Source organism: Aquila chrysaetos, chromosome 21 (genome assembly GCF_900496995.4).
Source record: "Aquila chrysaetos chrysaetos chromosome 21, bAquChr1.4, whole genome shotgun sequence".
Lineage (NCBI taxonomy): Eukaryota > Metazoa > Chordata > Aves > Accipitriformes > Accipitridae > Aquila > Aquila chrysaetos.
Genome location: NC_044024.1, coordinates 2974200 through 2994401, shown reverse-complemented (window position 1 = coordinate 2994401; position 20202 = coordinate 2974200). Strand labels below are relative to the sequence as shown.

At 38.4% G+C, this 20202-nt stretch overlaps 1 protein-coding gene across 3 annotated transcripts in view; it reads right to left on the bottom strand.

Annotated features, from left to right (window-relative positions):
* LOC115333553 (connector enhancer of kinase suppressor of ras 2-like) overlaps positions 1 to 10428 on the bottom strand; it is a 212381-nt gene extending 201953 nt beyond the window's left edge. For all 3 annotated transcript variants that reach the window (XM_029996622.1, XM_029996623.1, XM_029996624.1), the window contains exon 1: positions 10171 to 10428. In XM_029996622.1, the coding sequence (XP_029852482.1) occupies positions 10171 to 10237 (67 nt within the window). In that variant the 5' untranslated portion in view covers positions 10238 to 10428. The remainder of the gene's footprint in view (positions 1 to 10170) is intronic.
* Between the last annotated feature and the right edge of the window lie 9774 nt (positions 10429 to 20202).

Here is a 20202-nt window from a genome sequence, read left to right as displayed (position 1 = left end):
AAAATTATAATTAAACTTATTCTTTAATTTTATCTGCCTTTTTATTTCTTATGTGAAAATTTCCTGCCTCTCTATTTATTGTTACAATTTCTCTGGTTTATTACTTAGATAATTAGTTGTTGTATTTTTGGTGGATTTTTCACTAGCTCTCTTCATTCTCCAAACTTTATTTCTGGAAAAACAGCATCTCTGAGCTACTGCACTACTGGATCCACTTCTTTTTATATGACATTCAAATAGTGAATATTCTAAACTTCTCTATTAGTTCTGAACTTCTTTTACATTATGCTACCTGTTCCCTCCAACTACACAATTCAAATGCAAGTTTCAAAGTGTTTTTTTCTCTGCTTTCAATGTCTTTTTCCTCTGTAAACCATAAAGGTGTTTTCTGTATAACTAAGGAAAATTCAGTGTGGTGTGGCAACGAACAATTAAAGTCTCTTGACAACGGGCAATTAAGATCTCTCCTTAGTGTTCTGTAATTTAGGACATTTTCATTATGAGTTCATTGTTTGTGCTGAATGATCAATAACAGATGCCTACATCTGTCTTTCCTAGTTTTAGGAATGTGCCCACTGCAGCACATTCCTATCTAGTGTAAAATATGTTCCTATCCATTGCAAAGATTTTCATAAATAGATACCATTGCTGAACTACCTCCCCCATGTCTTCCAGGGAAGCAACATTTCATAGTCTGAAAGAGAAGGTAGAAGCATGCTTGATATTCACAGTAGGTTTTAACATAGAATCAATGAAACATCAATATATGCCCTCTTCCAACTGCACCTTAAAGCTGCCAGAAGTTGTGCTAGGGTGCTTTAGGCAGCTGGTTTTCAACTTGCTCAAATTAATCTGAGGCTGTCGAAATGGTAACCCTTTATTTATAAAATAATATTTTGATGGAATTGCACACATTTGCAACATAGGGAAGCACTCCTAGTTTTCCAAGATTTAGATCAAAACTTGCTGATATATGTCACTTGGTTTCTGTTATCTATAATGCTTAGTATGGACATGTGTCTGTTATTTTGAAAGAGTAGAAATATTTGCATTTCAGGACAGACAGCATGGTACAGCAGCTGAGCTTTCTGTTGTTTAGCATACCACCTGACCTCTGTACTACAGCACGGTCAAAACTCCCATGCAGGACTGGTCACCAATTGGAAAATACTGGGGAGAGTGGAGAAAAGGATTTCATCCCCCCCCCCGTTGTTTCTACCACTCTTTTCTCCCATTGCTCTCCCTTTGTTACCTTCTCCTGGATTTTGAATGGAGTTCACTTCCAAAGCACTGTAACCCACTCCGAGATACGTAAAGCCAGAGCTAGAATTTTTTAATGTTAAATGAAGAAACTACTTCACAATCTGATGCTTACTCTCCATCTGATTATGAAAAAGGCAAGAAATATACTGCTAGAGAATAATATGAATAAACAAGAGGAGAGAGATGAAAAGAGAACAGGGGAAGCTGGTGGAGAGAGAGAGATATAACATGCTCTTCATTCAAGTGATAATTGCTATGTCTGAGTTGTCAGGCTGATGACACTACTGTCCGTCTTAACTCAAACAGAGGTAGTTTTCCATGTAAACTAAAAAGCAGATGTGTCAAATTAATCCTTTCTATATTTGTAGGAGTTTCAGTACAGTTATAGAAGACACAATTTCTGCCTTAAGAACCCCTGAAATCTGTAGAGTTTTTCTAGGCTTCGTGTGATGTTTAGAATGAAAAGGTGGACACATTTGTAGGGAATAAAGCTGAATGTATTTTGTAAAATTACTGTCTGTTACATTTTTATTTTAAACATATCACCTACATTTGGTAGGTGCACTTCTAAATGCATCACAGTCTTTTTACAATTCATTTTTACTGGAAAACAGTTGGTGGAGAATTTGAGTAGGAAAACCCAAATGTTGCATTGGCCTTGAATTCTTCTGACTGCATCGCTATAGAAGGTCAACAAGGATACTTGTTGGGAACTCTTTGAGTATTAGTTAATCAGAAATAATTTCATTTTGATTTGCCACTAGAGCTCTTCACAAATACAACCTTATAATTTTTTCATCTCTCTGAACCCTATAATGATAACTCATGAAGGTCCCATCTTTCCAACTCCTGTCATCACTACAATAGCATCAGGGAACAAAGGAAAGTTTCATGTTTAGTAAAAGAACTAAACCACAGAAGTAGCATTTAGAAGATATCTACAGAATTATTCTGGGGGAGAAGATGAACATATATTATTGCTTAGCAATATTCTATACTATCATAGTTTATTAAGTACAATACTTCATTTAATATTAACAGTGTCAATAATTTCACTAGCAGAACTACAACCTCGCATTTCTGTCAGCATGGCAGGACAGCTGTTCTCAGAAAGAATGGCATTAAAAGGATTAAGTTCTTGCCTTTTTAGCTTTTAAACCTTTGTAGGTGTTAAAACAGTTGTGCAAAACACCTCAGGACAAATTGTAACATACATTTTACTTTCCTGGCATATGCAAGCATTGTAACATTTATTGTGCCTCATGCATTTTTCCCTTCATTACAAATAGAAATGCAAGACATTAAACCTGTCAGAAACAGATGTATGAAAATTTCATTAGGTAGGAATACTTCTTTACTCAAGCACATGAAGCGTCCATCTGACCCACTGTGTATGTTTAGGAGACTACCTTGAGGACAGACCCAGAAAGCATGCAGCTGCCTTCCCACTGGTTTTGAGACATAGCAATTGGAATGGAACTTTGCCTGATACTCCACCATCTAGACAGTGTTTTTCTGGCATATACTAAAATTTTTTTGCAAAAAGTGAAATTTTTCTAAAACTGCTTTCCAACTAAGGTAGCCAGAAATACCGCAACACTGAGATGTTCTGCTATTTTTCTAAGAAATAAACATTTTATAAACTTGTAAAAGTAACTCTGAGGTGTTATGCACAGAGTTGTCAATGTTATGGTACATGTGTTAGTGTCATTCCTGCCAAAGCAAAAAAAATTTAGAATCAGGAATTAGGAGGGCAAGAAAGTGTTGTCAGGATTATGTCTGGGAAGAAACCATGAAAGTATATTACCGCTCAGCAGAATCCAATATCTTTGCAGTTTCTTGACATACAGTGCCTCATTTAATGTGATCTGAGTGTCTCATCCACAGGATCCAATTTATTCTGAATTTTGCTTCCTAAGGTAATACATTGTAAAATAATGGAGATCTGGAGAAGCTTGATCTCTTCTGAATTTGCATTGCCACTCTGTTCTCCCATAGTGGCCAAAATTTGAAGGTGGGAATTGTGTATAATGTGTCTTAAGAACATATGGTAAGGTTACAAGACACAGCAATGCATGACAATTGTGTCTGACTGCTTATATTAAGGCTCAAGACAATAAAGTAAATTTCTTTACATAATGACCTGGAAGATTAGTTACCCTTGATAAATGTGACTTGGGAGACATTCATTCAGCTCAGACTTTTCTCTGCAAGCAGAATTACATTTCTTTAAAAGGTCTGAATGTATCTGCTTTATAGATAGGGAAATTTCAGAATATATTCCTAGATCTCCAGATAATAAATATAGGCCATTAAATTGCTAAATGTTGCTGAAATTTCTTATTGAGACAGTGCTAATCCAGTCAGTTCGTGGAAGATATATAGAGTAGTTTCTAATGGGTCCTCAAGAAGGTGCTAGTAAAAACGAGGTAATAGTGATAGAGATGCAGAAATACCTTGGTCAAATAATTTCCATAGAATATTACAGCTAGACTTGATATATGGAGGTCTTTGTACAATACTCTACTCAGCTTGTAGGTCAGCTACTAAATATGGCTGTGTGGTTACTGGGAAGGCAGAAAATGGAGTAATGGACTCAGCAGAGTGTTTCGCTGTCCATCCAGGCTGCCAGTGGTACACAGGTTGCATTAAAAGTGATGGTAGTTAAAGCCTTGAGGGTACTGGGTCTTAGTTAGCCTGCCAGTCTTCTGAGCTCTGTATGATATCTTAACCTCTTAGGTTGAAAGCAATGGGGCTTTTGTGAAGTGTTAGTAAAAGTGGAATGGGTATATATTTGCATCTGGTGCTGAAACTCTGATGAATACCATGTATTCTGCTCTCAGGAGGCTATGCTGTTAGCTTCTTATAAAATACAACATTAAGATTTTTGAACTTTAGACATTTGGAACAGAGTATTGATTTGATCTTGAATACTTTGTCTCTGACTTGGTTTTGCTAGGCTTTCACTGGAGTTAAATATTTTCCCTGCTATGTCTAAACATTATACATATACTTTTATTACTTACAAATTGTAGTCAATACTGACTGCATCTCCTTTCATTTTCCATGTGTACAGTAGGTGATAACAAAAACATGATATGCTTGCCAGGTCTTTTGGCCAGTAGCTTTTATAAATACTAATTCTTAGTAATATGCAAATATTTTAGAAGAAAATGATAATTAAAAATCATTTAAAGAAAATCAAGGCAATGGAAGGTAAATTAAAAAATTAAAGAGAAAATAAAAAATTAAAGGAAAGAGAATAAAGAAAAATCCAATGTATACTCATATCATATTTACTCATCATGAGAGAGTAACTCACCTGTGCTAAACTTCCTTTCCAAGACACAGTGAGCTGAGATCCTGAACTTTTAGATTACAGTTTGTGTATGATTTTTTCATATCCTCGCCTAAAGAAGTTGTAGTTGCTGCCCTAATCCAATCTTCCCATTCTCAGAATATTTGAAGTGCAGATTCAACCCAAGCGTCTACCTATGTCTGCAGCTAGGATAGTCTTCTCACATAGGTGTTCTGGAAAATACAAGCCATGAAATATCCAGAAGGAAGCTAGAGCTATAATCTCTTTGGGACTGCTTCACGTATTTCAAAGATGAGGGTCATACACGTACACAAAACCATCCCAAGGCCTTGTCTGAACTGGCAGAATCCTTGAGAGGACATTAGGCCATTCTGTGGGTACATAAACCATTCCAGAGGGACATTTGTCTGAGCTCTTCTTAGTTGTGTTCGGAAGCTCCTACAAAGGAAATGGCCAAACCTGCCCAGACAGCTTATTCCAACACTTAACTGTACCTAATATTGGGAACCTGTTTCTTGAAGTCTGACTTTAGCCTCTTACATGGCATAGTCAACTTTGAGGTGTGCTCTCCTGATCATTTTAAAACAAATAGTTTGTAAAATTCGACAGAGTAGTTGTTGCCAAACTTTATTACTAAAAAGTATTATGGTCTGAAACTGTTAAGAGGAATCAGAAAGGAATTGCAGACAATTCTGATTCAGTGACTTCATAGCGGCAACTAGAAATGTGGTGCTAGTGAAGCACAGTAATCCATGGGGGAGCCGCAACAGTAAATTGTTTGTTTCAGTTTTGAAACTGGTGAGAGTAGAAGGAAAATGATGAAAGCTTTGCTTTAGAACTGCTTGAAAATTCAACGCTAATTCTGAGGGCATCTATTTGTGGCTCTCAGTTCTCTTCCAAACCTATTTGTCTTCAGAAAGAACTGAAAAGATGTTATAAAACCTATTTTTTTCTAAATAAGATATGACCTGGGTTATCTATTCAAGTTTCAAATTGTATCTTGTGAAGTTGAGTTCTTGCATTATGGGATTCTAAGGTCATGAAGGGGGATCAAGAAAGCTAAGTATCATCCAGCTCAGTACCTATAAGGCTGCTTTTGCAGTAGATCATAATATTTAGCTGTGTCTCCAGTACAATCTAAGATTTTATATATTACGTTCTGTAAATAGAGGAGAATCCCTAGTTATGACATACTGCTACAGAACAGGTAGTGATCTAATGAAAAGCAAAAGAAGACTGAGAAGGGGTTTGCCGGAGCCCTGCGTGATATGAATGCTAACAAGTCCACTCACGTCATCAGCTTCCCTGCTCTCAGCTCCCCCCTCCCTCCTTTTCTTTCTCTTTTATGAGCCAGCTTGAAATCAGGGAATTACATGCTAAGGAAAACCCTTCAACTAAACATATAATTATTCTGCACAGGATCAGTGCAGCACAGTTAATCAGTTTACCAACTGAATTAGTTTTTATTTTTTCATGTCTGCATCTCCTGTTGAGAGTGGAGAAATTCTAGATTTAAAGGGGAAAAAATGGCTTGCAGTTGTGAAATGAGTATCTAAAGCTGAGCATTCGTTATGAGAGGTTGCAGGCTGTTTTGGCAGACAAACCTTACTGTCAGTCCCCAAGACTTTGAACAACTGACACCATGTGGAGTTATTACTTACAGGTACTTAAGAAATAACTGGTTTCCTATTTTAGTTTTCAGCTGTTTAATAACATTCCATTTTCTGAAACTCACAGCTGTATTTCATTGCGTTGTATTTAATTTCATTTCATTGGATTGTTTTGAAAAGTTAGTATTTATTTGGACAGAGGTGTCACTTCTCTGTAAATGAGTTCACATTTTAAATGACCTACTTGTAAACTGCTTCACTTAGGAAGTACAAAATCTTAAATGCTGTTATTTGTAAAAGCACAGAGAATACCTTTTAGATTCTACTTACAATGAAAACACAAACTATCATGCTTCTATTAATTCTAAGTGCAAATAAGAGTCAGCAGTAAGACATCATACCTCCCCTCTGCACCCCAAACCCCCAAATTCTGTACAGGATTACCTTCCATAGTGCATGCATGCATATTAAAATAGGTGGCCTTTGGTTTAGGAGTGCTCACTCTGATAACCTGTTTGCAACTACAGAGTGTCACCAAGTTTCACAGTAAGTTCACAGGCCAAAAAGCAATCCAAGTCTCCAGGTAGAAGCGTTACAGATGTAAATATTGAAGTGTAGTTTGTCATTTACTCACGTTAATATGTTGAACTTAATCAAAGGAAAAACTGACCAAGGTAGAAAACTATTCTGATTCTTAATGTACTTGCAAGCTTTATGGGTAATATTTGTTTTCTAACAGTGCCACAATGGAATTTGAGCAAGGCAAAGTTCTTTCACTTAAAGTACCTTTTGGGTCCATAGTATACACCCCCAGGAAAATGTTTAAATTATGTAAGAAGTGGGTACATACCAGGAGAAATACTGGCTTGTTTTCTGAAGTGAAAACCATTTAGAGAAATTTAAAACTTTGGAAAATTTGGAAAAAAAAGAATAGTGACTGAAAATTGTTGTTAAAAATATCTTCACAATTAATGTTTTCTGCTCCTTTGAAAACTTTCTTTTTAACCACAGTGCCTTCTGCTGTGTATTTGCTAAACTTTACAAAATATTTTTGTATAAAGACAATTTCTTTAACACAAAGGTATCTAGAGTCTTAACTTCTAGATCCTCTATAAGCCTCAAGAATCAATTTCTGAAGACTTGCATGGCCTTTACAGGTTGTCCACACCATCAGATGCAGTTCCCAAGTTGAATTCCAGTTGAATGCGTTCCTGAGAAAGGAACTGTGGATAAATACAAGATGCCAACTTGTCATAATAATGTTCCTTAAAGCCTACCAATTTTTACTTCTTTGGCAAGTAACATTTCCTTAAGGAAAAGGAACAGAAGGGTGTCTCCTCTTCATTGGGGCTTAGGCTACAGCTGCTTCTGAGAGTAGCACACTGTAACCAGGACACATTCTGGGTAGCCAGGTCTCAAACTATTAACATCATTTTTGTGGCTTTCTTCCATCTTCTCTTCAATTATTTGATGTTGCTGGTACTTACTGCTAGTCGATTTCAAAACGTACTTTGCTAACCGTACTTTTAAAAGTAAGTTGTGATAGCTTAAATAATGATGATAAATTCAAGGTAAAAAGACATTTTACTATCATTTCCCTATGAAATATGTTATAATTTACCACCTTTACAAATGAAGCTAGTTGACTATACATTTTTAAGCCAAAAAAAGGTATATTACACTTGCAATATTTGTTACATGGTTTATTAACATGTTGCTTTCTATAGCAAAGATAATATTCCACATTCATTGTATAGTAATTTTTCTAAAATGTCTTTACTGTATCTTTTAATGCTGTCAAAGTGTACCTTTCAGTATAGAAGACATACGTAAAAGCTACCTTATCACTTGAATATTATTACCCATGCAGACCTTCAACCTCTCTAATGCATTAATAGCTATTTAGCAGAACGACTATAGCTAATAGAGCTGACATACAGAATATATGTAAATTACAGGTAAACAGTGGCCACAGCTGGGCAATTTTTGTAAAGTAAGGGATTTACAAGTAGTTTTAAACTAATTCTGGTATGCTTCCATTTGTGTGTGTTAGGTCTTTTCTTTGGCTATGACTGAAGTATGCATTTAGAAAGGTAAATACCGGGATAAAAAAGGGGCTTGTAATATTAGCATGGTAAAAATGGAAAAATGCGCAACTTTACTGTTTGTGGATCTGTAGCACTCGTTACCAAGGAAAATACCTATCTTGTGAATCCTTCAGTGTTCATTGCATTATACTTATTTATGCTTAAGCCCAGAGGCACACAACTGACAACACTGTCTACTCCAGACGTCCCTACGGATGCAGTATGCAGTCTGTGTATAGAAATTTAACTGTCAGGCAACTCCATACATTTAAAAACCTTTTGTTTGTATGACCTTCTTGCTTCCCATGGTATGCAGTACACATGTTATGGATTAATGTTACCCAAGTTGTAATTAGTTTACATCAAAAGGATAAAAAAGTAGCAGGAAGTATTTTTAAATATAGCAACAAGTATTATACACACTTTGACATTTAATTTACATTTTAATTCAAATAATGAGTTAAAATAGCATAATGATCTATCCACCTTTTAAATCTTTCACGTACTGAAGATAAAGATGTGGATCAGAAAACTCTCCCCTGCACATACATTAGGAATTGATTTCAAGTAATGACACTGGAGTATGGGAATCAGTCCTTTATCTAATGGTTTTGGGATCCATCCCGATGACATGCTTAAGACCTCCCAATTAACCTGAGAAACAAGCTACGTACATTCTCTTAGATACCATTAGCTTCATAATACTGTGTGCTTGTAAAAGAATAGTTTGCTCATAACTGTAATGTGTCTGATGAGAACCTAAACAGCCCCATTTCACTTAAGTATGGAGACGTATCTCAGCAAAATGAAATCAAAACCATTCCCTTATTAATGATAATACTTTGAAAGCTTTAAGGATATTATAGTGGGCGTCCAATTCAGCCCTCCAGTAAGTTCCGTAATCACGCTATGGAAATTATTTCCATGAGTAACATACAAACAAAATTTGCACCCCTTCTCCTTATATAATGGAGATCCCTTGTAGCAGAAATTATTTGTCTCTAAGACAGACAGCTCATCAGAAGCAAAGTGTAACAACACTAATGCATCCTACTATGGAAATACATTTTTCCCCACTCAGGAGAAATTTAAAACACTTATCATCACGAACGATCCTTCACCCTCCCATCCAAGCCTGTCTGTTTGCAGCACAGCCGAGCACTATAAGACAAAACATGTCACAGCTTATGGCTGTGCTGTGAAACTGCGAATGTGCAGGGAAATCATCATTCCCGTCAAGTTATCGGGAAGAGTTTCCCCAGCGAAGCCGTGCTCAGCCCTGCGCGTCCCCCCCTCACACACCCCACGCACGGCACGGGCTGCACTGTCCACGGTACCAGCGGCGGACGGACAGACGGACGGAGGGGGACGCGGGTGCGTTAGACACAACGGCGGCACGAGCAAGAGCAGCAGCAGCTGGGAAGCCTGAACAAATCAGGACATGTCACTAAAGGAGCAGAATTCCTCAGTCCAGCCTCCGGCACCTTATGCTTCTTGTGGTACCCTAAACTACACACAAGTGCTGCACAGCCACTGCATCAGATCACCTGATATGAGCAAAACAGACCTAATCAGGGCAAATTTAAAGCAACCAAACATAATAACGTTACAGTGTGCAATGCATAATGGAGCCATGAGACACAAACACTTGATGTCTGCATTTACCAACAAATGCATTTGATCCCTACTCAGTTCTCGGCAGAAATCCCAACAACATGCTGCACAGCTTAAACAGCCTCTCTCTTCAGTCGTGTCTTAAAAACTACTGTGCAAAGCAGCATACGGATTATGAGAACTGAATAAACTCTTCCCAAAACAAAGAATACAAAAGCAGATATGTAAATTACAAGGATCCAAAGTACAGACAATACATGGTAATAAATGATCATACCTTTCATCCAATCCACTACTTGCTTGGGCGTCCACTTGCTAATAGGTTCCATAACGAGAGCCATCATCGGATCACTTTATCATTCGCACCAAAATCAGAAAAAGGAGAGAAAAAAATGTATCAGAGCATGGCTGGGCTAAGAGAGCTGTAGGATTTTACAGTGCAGTCCAAAGAGAAGATGATGCTTTGTCCCTCCAGGTTTCTCCTGCACTGATTCAGTAATGTATAAAATTACACTGCTTGATCAGCTCTGGCACCTCCCCCACTGCACACAGCCTGCAACACACTGGAGCACAGAGCCAGGAAATGGTGCAGTACGTATAGACTTACTTACAAAAGCCTCTACCCAGTGATCTACTTATTAGACTGGCACAAATATAAAATTATATTACACAGAGAGCAATTCAAGCTGGAGCTATTCCAGACACTGAGTTTTAAGGAGCTTTATTCCAACAAGCTCTGGGATCTTCATCAGGGAAAATATCACTACTGTAACTTGATAGCAGATTGTCTTGGCTTCATTGTGAATATGCTGACTGTCACTCAGTTTAAAGAGAAGATAGAAATATCAGAATATCACTTGGCATCTGGCAAAATGCTGAGCATCTCCATCTTCACAATACAAAATGTTGCTCGAGTCTTATACTATATAATCATGTAATTCAAAATGTCAAACACAGTATAAAAAGTCTTACCCAAGAAAAAACTATTGGAAGAAAACTCTTTTTTCTGGCCACATTCAGAGCCAATCTATTTCCTCCTGTGAGCTGTTCATTTTATAGTGAAAGAATGACAGCATCGAAGAGTCAATTTTTACTACTTTAATATACACAAGTATAGCAAGTATTTTGATTCAAAGCACCGGGACCATTAGTCAATCTCTCCCTTTTGTTAGGGAGAAAAAAAAGTTTTTAAATATGCCTAATACTGAAGTTTAGTACAATTCCAGAAGATGAAGGTGAAACATTTTAATGAGATGTGCCAAACAGCGCTTTTTGGACCCATTTGTGACTCTGCACCTCATGCAGCACAAGTTCTGTATCATGTGGTTGAAGAGGTGCATGCTTTCTGTTTGATCCATTGTCTGAGATACGCAGCCCCGCTATTTTGTCTTAGGGGAAGAAACACAGATTCCAGAAAAAAAGACAGAACAAAGCACTTACACCTTGCTTTTCAGTAATGTTTCATCTGTGTTTTTTGCTCCTGCACTGCTCCAAGTTCCACCAGCACATTAGGGTAAGAAAATGATATTGGTACTATGTCTCCCTCACTCCACTAGAGCTGTGTTAATTTACCCAGGCTGAGATCTGTCCTCTCTTTCTCATATGGGGGAACATAAAATACAAATGGAATATTTATGCTATACTGTTTCAGGGTTCTTCTTTAAGTCTATATAGACAGGGATGCAGAGAGGCATCCTCCCCGCCCCCCCCCCAATGTCTCCAAAGAGATGTACCATTCTCAGTTCAGTGATGCACTCTATCCTTTTTCATTTTTCTTTTGCTTTGGGAAGTAGTGTGATTAGTATTCTATGATGTATTTTGAGTGCTCAGAGCACAGATCTCCTTTACAAAAGGATTCACATCAATTCTCCTTCAAGAAGGCTGTTTCCAGCTGAACAGCATGTCAGCTTCCTCTATGAGTTTTGGGAGACCACTTTCAGTAGCTTTAGTTCTGTCTAAATAGCTGCTTAAAATGGACATAATAATGACAAAGATTTCAAATGCACAATACTTCTTTTTTTAGGCAATAGTGGACTAGAATTGAGATGCGCAGAATAAATATTTCCGTTAGCTATTGGAAATTGTACAAGCTGTTTGTTTTGGGGCTATGCTTTCTTAAAATTTTTTTCACACAATGATCACCTCTCTTAAATACTTTTAAGTTCAATACAAGCATGGAAGAATTTCAGATAAGCTATGTTGTGTATGAACTTAGTATTTGGACACAATTACATGAAATAATCTTCTTTCGTGATTGTTTGGACCGTTTCCCCAGTTCCTGTAATTTGACAGATGTTCTGTCCATGTCCTTTTGTCTCACGTTTCCTACCCATGCCTGAGTGGGCAGACTTTTTTTTTTTATATTTTGACATATTTTTGAAAGAGGATGGAGCCTGAATTCAAAGCCCATCGATGTCAGTGGGCATACTTCCATTGATTTTAACTGGCCTTGGATGACAACAGAAGACCAAAACTCTTATTTTGGAATCAGTACTTCCATTTTCAGAATGAAAACTTTTTAAAACTTTTTCAGGTCCTGTTACTGAGGCTCCTTACCACAAAGATGGTTTGCATTTTCATTTACTCATACTGTTATTCACCACCATGGTGCTAATTCAGGCAGTACCTATAATTTCTTTGAAAAATCTTGACTATTAGATAATCTCCTGTGTTTTTCTTTAGTATAACTAGTCACAGTTTGTCTATATTTTGGGATTCTACAACCTTTTGAACAACTGTCTACTGTTTGTACTACTTCTTGGAATGAAATATTTAAACTTATTAAATACAGTAACCCTGTTTCTTTCCTTCTTGAGTAGATGATTTATTCAGCTTCATTATCCATTGCACAGATTGGTGCGCAAAGCCATAGTTTGTCAAAGAATCTTTCTAAACCCAGACAAATGTTCCTTTAACTTATCTCATGGGTATGTTCATCATGGCAGTCCATGGAAGATTGTACCTGGGTAGTTCCTCTGCTTCTTGCTTTGTTATTTCGAGAAAGATTTATTTCTTGCATGCTGTCATATGAGAATATCACAGAAACATGGGAAGCCTCGTGTAGATCAGAAAAGGAACCTGTGACTGACTACAGAAATGGATACAACTGAGCAATAGCTAAGGCCAAATGGAGTCAAGATGCATTTGGACTATTTCTGTAACCACAGTTCAAGTCAGTTCATAGCACTTTTTAATATAGGTTGTCCAGTATGCCAGCTGAGGTAATGACTCTGAAATGAGTAATCATGCAATAAGCCACCATTGCACTGAACTATTGTTCTTATTATTGACATGGTTCTATACATAGCTGTGCTAGAGTTAAATCACCTAGCTAACAGTTATTGTCAGCTATAGGTCACTGTAGTAAAACCAAGTTTGAAAAGTCACTAAACAAGGAACTTTTTTAAAAGATAAGCAAAACTGTGTAATCCCTAAAGCTATTCCATGTGGTTTTCTGTCCATTTATTGCAAGGCTTCTGCCTAGATCTATCCCCCCAATCTACCTTGCATTGCTTCCTAATATTGACATAAAAGAAACAATGCATTCCCGTGATTATGTTTTTCTTCCGGGCTGCATATAGCAAACCAACAGAAAAAAATATCAAGGAACATCTTTCTCACTGTTATTCTATCTAGGTCATGTAAATGAGAAATACTTTCTGACTGAAGTCTGCATAGGCACTGGAGCAAAGTAAGGCACTTGAAACAGAGAAAGGGAACAGACCTTTCACTATATGATGCAGTGTTGTTGTCAAAGGCCTATATAAAATCATCTAGTAATTTCAGGCCATAATCACTGCTATCATCTTTGACAGCAAAGGCCTAAGGCTGAACAGACTGGTTGAAAGGTTTCGAGTCCCTCCTTCTTCACAGTAATAATGCTGGTAGTTTTTTAGCTTTTGAGCATTGCCTGGTATCTCTGGGATTACTAATTAAACCATCATTCTCTGTATTTTCATGGTCACCGTGGGAGGCAGTTAAATGTTCTTGTGTATTTCATGGCCAGTGATAACTTTCCAATTAATGATTATGCTCAAACCTGGTAACATAGTTAGTATAACACTTAGAGCAATCATACATTTCTTTCAGTTTTCATTTGGTAACAATTATTCTCATATTCTGTGATGAAGAAATAACCCGTATGTTTTGAACTAAGTCCTCTATAAGCAGGTTAGTTTAAGAAAATCTTGACATTGCATTTGATGGCCATTATGGAAAACATAAGCATGCAGTTTCAGGTTAAATAAGTCATGAATCCCCTGAAAAAGTAGCATGTAATGTTATAACTTAGGACATTTATAATATATATTATTAATTGAAATATAAGCAAAATCTCTATGAAATGACCATTGAACTCTTGGTTATCACTGAAGTTTTTTATCATGTAACATTCACATATTATACAGCTTCTTTTTGCAGAAGAGAACATTTTCAAAAACCAGAATATAGCTAAATTATTAGTTTTGGTCAGTTCTGTTCTGAGCTGTGTTCTGCCTGATGCTGCTTTCATACAACCTCTTCTTTGCATTGTAATTCTCGAGACTCTTGTGTTTCAAGGATGGAGGGCAAGAAAACTGCCTTTGGTGAATTTGTATGACATGGGTAAAGCTTGTGCTATGAGGAACAAAACCTCCAGCTTACATTCGCGATAGAGATCAACAGACATTCCTATTTAATTATAAGCCTTTGCCTTACTTAACCCTGAGTTTCCAAGCCGAAGGATTGGATTTTGGCTGTCCTCGTGTAAGTTCAGAAGAGCTGGAGGAGGCTTCCTGCGCTTTGCGCAGCCCGTAAAAGGGCTGTAAAGAAAGGGCGAGACCAGTCCCACCAAGCCTCAACGCGAAAGTGCTACACGACAGGTCAGCCCCACCGCTTTTGAAATAGGTCGGATATACGAAGCGAGCGTACGTTGCATCCTCTCCACCATACGCACGAGGCAGGTATTTTTGCCCTGTGGAGGCGTTAGCCCTTCTTCTCCTTTCTCCAAGTACCCGGACTCCGACCCAACAGCAAGGGGCTGCCAGGGGAGGCCCCGAGGGACCCCCAGACAGGCTGCAGAGCCCCGAGTGCCGGTGTTCCACATTCTGGAGTGCCATCTACTGGCACCGCGCTCAGCGCTCAGCTCTGCCAGCCGGGAACCCGCCGGCAGCGAGCACCGAGCTGTGCAACGCGGGCAGCGCCTTGCCCTTTGTGGGCACTCACGAGTTCCTTTCACCTGCAAGTTTTTTCTCCATGGAGCCAGCTGTAATGATGGGTGGAAGCGTTCCCGTGGGACTTCACCTGCGTTGGCTCTCAGCAAGGTGAAGCGCATGAGAATTATTGAACTTCGCAAGCAAGAAATGTTTGCCTTATAAAATAGGAAGCAAGGGGTTAATTCTACTGCTGATGTTTATTGGTACAACATTTGTTTTGTGGGTTTTTTTTCCCCACAGGAACCCCCTGCAGTCTCTGCTATTCAGTCAGAGGTATTGTATTAGTATTCCAACTTCTACATGGAGCTTCATTAGAAATTTATATTTTTCATGCTCCATTAGGCGATATAACTGTTTTATTAATAATGTGTGTTAGTGATAATATATGATACCTTACATTAATTTGGTATTAAAACACCCTTAACAAATGGTTTGGAAATGAGGGCTAACATTGAAAAAATGCAAGAAACATTCAGTTTTTCAGGACTATAGAGAAATTATTTCATAATCACTTGCTAAAACATATGCCTGACATTGCTGAGATGTTTTTGTGCAGTGCTTTTTTTCTTCGTGTATTTTAGCGTTCACAAAAGCTCCTACTCTGACATCTCTTGGGATTGAAGTCCTCTATTTGGCCACAAAACTTGTATAGTATGGACAGAGGCAGTGCAAATTTCATCCTATCATCTTGCCATCACCTTTGTCATAATATCATCTATTTTTTTCAGAAACTGCCCTGTAGGTATTTTACAATTCCTCGACATCAACAGTGGTTTATATAAAGTGGATTCTCTAGATTACATATCTCTAGGAAAAAATGATCACTTTCTGCAGCCATATTCAAAGTTTTAAATGTACCCTGAGTGTGTTAATGTCAAAGGTATCTAAAACCATACAAAAAATTAACATAAAGAATACAGTTCTCTAAAGTTCTTCTCTAGTCACCCCATGCAACAGTGCAGGCTTGGGGAAGAGCAGCTGGAAAGCTGCCCGGCAGAAAAGGACCTGGGGGTGTTGGTCGACAGCCGGCTGAATATGAGCCAGCAGTGTGCCCGGGTGGCCAAGAAGGCCAATAGCATCCTGGCTTGTATCAAAAATAGTGTGGCCAGCAGGAGCAGGGAAGTGATCGTCCTCCTGTACTCGGCACTGGCGAGGCCGCACCTTGAATGCTGTGTTCAGTTTTGGGCCCCTCGCTACAAGAAAGACATGGAGGTGCTGGAGCGTGTCCAGAGAAGGGCAACGAAGCTGGTGAAGGGTCTAGAGCACAAGTCTTATGAGGAGCGGCTGAGGGAACTGGGGTTGTTTAGCCTGGAGAAAAGGAGGCTGAAGGAAGACCTTATTGCTCTCTGCAACCACCTGAAAGGAGGTTGTAGCGAGGTGGGGGTCGGTCTCTTCTCCCAAGTTACAACTGATAGGACAAGAGGAAATGGCCTCAAGTTGCGCCAGGGGAGGGTTAGACTGGATATTAGGAAAAATTTCTTCACCGAAAGGGTTGTCAAGCACTGGAACAGGTTGAGTCACCATCCCTGGAGGTATTTAAAGGCGTGTGGATGTGGCGCTTAGGGACATGGTTTAGTGGTGGACTTGGCAGTGCTAGGTTAATGGTTGGTCTCAATGATGACCTTAAAGGTCCTGTCCAACCTAAATGATTTTATGATTCTGTGATTCTAATATAAATCCATTGACTTCAGTGAAGACACTGTGAAGTTACAACTGGAATAAATTTTGCCTATAGAAGATGAACTATGTGTTGCTTTGACTAGGACTGCAAGTGTTCTTCTGAGCAGAGAATACTGAAATGTTTTCATATTAAGGGAAAACAGGATCGTCTGGTTTTAGTCTGCTTGCTAATATCACCAACATGTTTACAGTCTTCCAAACAGCTCCAAATAAGAGGGCACGCACAAATCTGTGAATCAGTGACAATCTTCAAAGCACAGATACAAGAAAAAAGTACCTTGAAGAAGTGCCTGTCAAACACGCTTCTACCTTGCCAAGGAAAAGGATGCTTTCATACAGACACTTGTACCACCAGAACTAGTCACAGCTTCCTCCCTGCAGAAAAGTAAACTCATGAGGATACAGATATTTGGGTAAATCTTAACTCTGAGCTGGTGGAAAACAGAGAAGATTGGTAACACCAGTGCCTCATCTGCATAATTTATCTTTTCAGTTTGCCATCATCAGTTTGGTAAACAGGGAAAAAGTGCAGAAAGATCCTTTGTTATCATTTTTCTGCACAGAATTCCTCTGGGAATAACTATAGATTTCTGCTAAATTCAGAATTGACTGGATAGTAGAACTAAATTAAGGAGTAACAGGAAAATATCTTGCAGCAAGTCTACTTGAGTCTCACGTGCAACTTGTTACCTTCAGAGGGGATCCTGTTGCATTGGGCAGACAATTCTGCGCTCAGAATGGATTCACTCTCTTAATTCAGTTTTCCAGAACATAGGGCTTATAGTATCAACAGTCACAGGGTCAACACAAGAATTTCTGAAGGCAAAACTGGACAATCTCTTTCCAAAATATGTTCCAGCTTAACAGAAATGGTCAGTGTGATGCCAAAATTATTACACATGCATCAATGGCCTAGATTATGTAGGTATTATGTAGATCAGACTACATTTTCATAACTCCTCTTTTTGACCCTGAAATCTTTGTATTTATGAATTTTAAAAAATTAAGCAGCTGTTAACTGTAGCTTCTTTTCTTTTAAGAAAACAAAATATTAGAATATTTATTACTACAATATGTTTCATTTCCTGTCAATATATCCATACTCATTTGTATACAATATAATTTATATTTGCCTTTCCCCTTCTCCTAGTAAATAAATGGAAAATATTTATTTGATAAAAACAAAAAAAGTGTTCAATATACTTCCTCTGCAAAAATCATATAACCACTTATAAGCAAGCAATAAACCATCTGCTTCTCACTACATTAGGTAAACCATATTACTTGGGAAAAAAACAATAATAATGGGAAACTTGACAACAGTAATAAAACTTCCAAACTATTGATACCAGAGTCCCTTGTTATTCATTATTTGCTGGCTGGAAAGTAGGCTTTGAAATAAAATTGCCCGTTGATTTTCCTAATGCGTTCAGGGAACTTGGTCTGTATATTCTGTGTAACATTTATTGTTTGAAGAAAACAGTCCAGCAACATTGCAAATGGGACTGACTTTGTCACTGAGGGACACTCACTCTGGTCTAGAGGAGAGACAAGCTCAAAGTTCAAGCGTACAGGAGAGCACTGGAGTGCAGTCCAGGCAATGATGTGGAGAAATATTCCGCTGAGGAAAGACATTTCATTCTTTTGTGCTTCATCATCATCTCCTCCATCATCCCATGGTAAAATTTGCCTTACAGAAATATTTGAACATGGGCTTAAATATTAAAAGAGTCATTTTGCCTTGCAGAGATATCTGATAGGGTCACTCAGGATGTGCTGGCAAGGAGAATGTCAGATTCATAAAATTATAACAATTATTATTATGCCATCTTCATTTTTCTGTGTGATTTTTGGTCCAAGCTTGTCTTTCATGTTGCCAAGTGACTGGTGACAGGCAAAGCTTTTCTTGAAGGCATTCTCAAGATGGCTTTTTCTTTATCTTAGCATCTCTGCAAAGCCCTGCTATTATTAGGTCTTTCTAATGCCTTGGTTAAAACCTCAGAGATTATGCTCCTACTTTATACTCCAATAGCCTCTTCATTCACGATGTTTAGTTAGACTAAATATTTGCTTGGAGGACTGGCTGTGCAGTGACTACAGAGATATTCCCAGCGCGTGACTAGAGCCAAATTTTTTGTTGCCTTAATATTGTGAACAGAAAAAGAGATATAATAATCTGAAAGCTAGAAAAAGAAAATTCATGTAGGCCAGTAATACCTGCCAGACTAACCTAACATCAAAACATTTGCTGCAGCCTTCACCATGTTTACTTCAGAGAATTTAATACATGAAGCTTCCTATACTGCCCTTGATAAGTCTGTGAAGGACTGGTGGATGAAACATCAGGTTTAAATGCAGAGCTGGAAGTTTTTCATCCTCTCTGTAGTAATACACTGACACAAGTAAAACACTAATACAAAAGAAGGATGCAGAATAAAAAGGTCTCTTCCCTTCACCTGTCTCCCCAAATTAACTTGCTTTGACATTTTTAAAGAGACCAAGAAGATGACGGTGATATGTCCTGTCATGTTTTCCACTACATCCCAGCAGCATGCTGTTTGCTCTTAACCAGGAGCCTTTGCATTAGCAACCAGTTTTCCTCCCGTAATTCACTTGTCAGGACTCTTCCTTTGCTCTTTCCATTCCACACAGCTCTGCTCTCTCTTACATGCAGTGGTAGATTTATTTTTAAAGAGCTTGGGAAGCAAACAACATCATGTTTTCCTTTTCTCTTAAAAATGCACTTGGACAACCTGAAACCATTTTAGATGGTGACAATACATGCTCTGATCAAGCAGAGGTAGGTATAAACTAATTACCAAGAACTGGAAAGCTCTGTAGCTGTGTTTCAGGGTCAGCTTTCATTTCTCTCTCACTCTCCTGTAGTCACAAATTGCATGAGCTCAGCTCCAAAATAAAGACCTGCTGTCCAGAAGCCTTGTTTATAGCAATAGCTGTCAGAAACGCCCTGCCATCTGCAGCTCCTCCTCGCCTTCCTCCTCTCGACCCGCGGCGTTTCCTCCCTTCTGCCGGCTGTCTCGACAGCTCTGCAGCCAGACGTAGTCCTTTTGTTCCCTGTGAGAGGACAGTCTTGACAGTATGTTCTTCAGCCAACAAAGACCATCCACAGCCCTGCCATTAAAATCTGGGAATAGTCTTTTCATCTTTCCTTGTTTCAGGGGTCTTCAATAGTTATAGCAATTCTTTAAATACTCTCTAATTTCTGAAGACGGCCAAACAACTGAGTGTTTCATTAAGATCTGTGTCCTCCGAGTCCTTATAACAGCTATTTTCTCTTCAGGTCTCCATGAGGAGTCTGTCTTCTCTTGCAAAGACTCTTCAGAGTGAGAGAAACCTGCATTTTTAGGTCTTCTCTTAATGGGGCTTGTTTTGCCTGTGAGAATGATTAGAAATGATCCCTAATGGCTGCAAATATT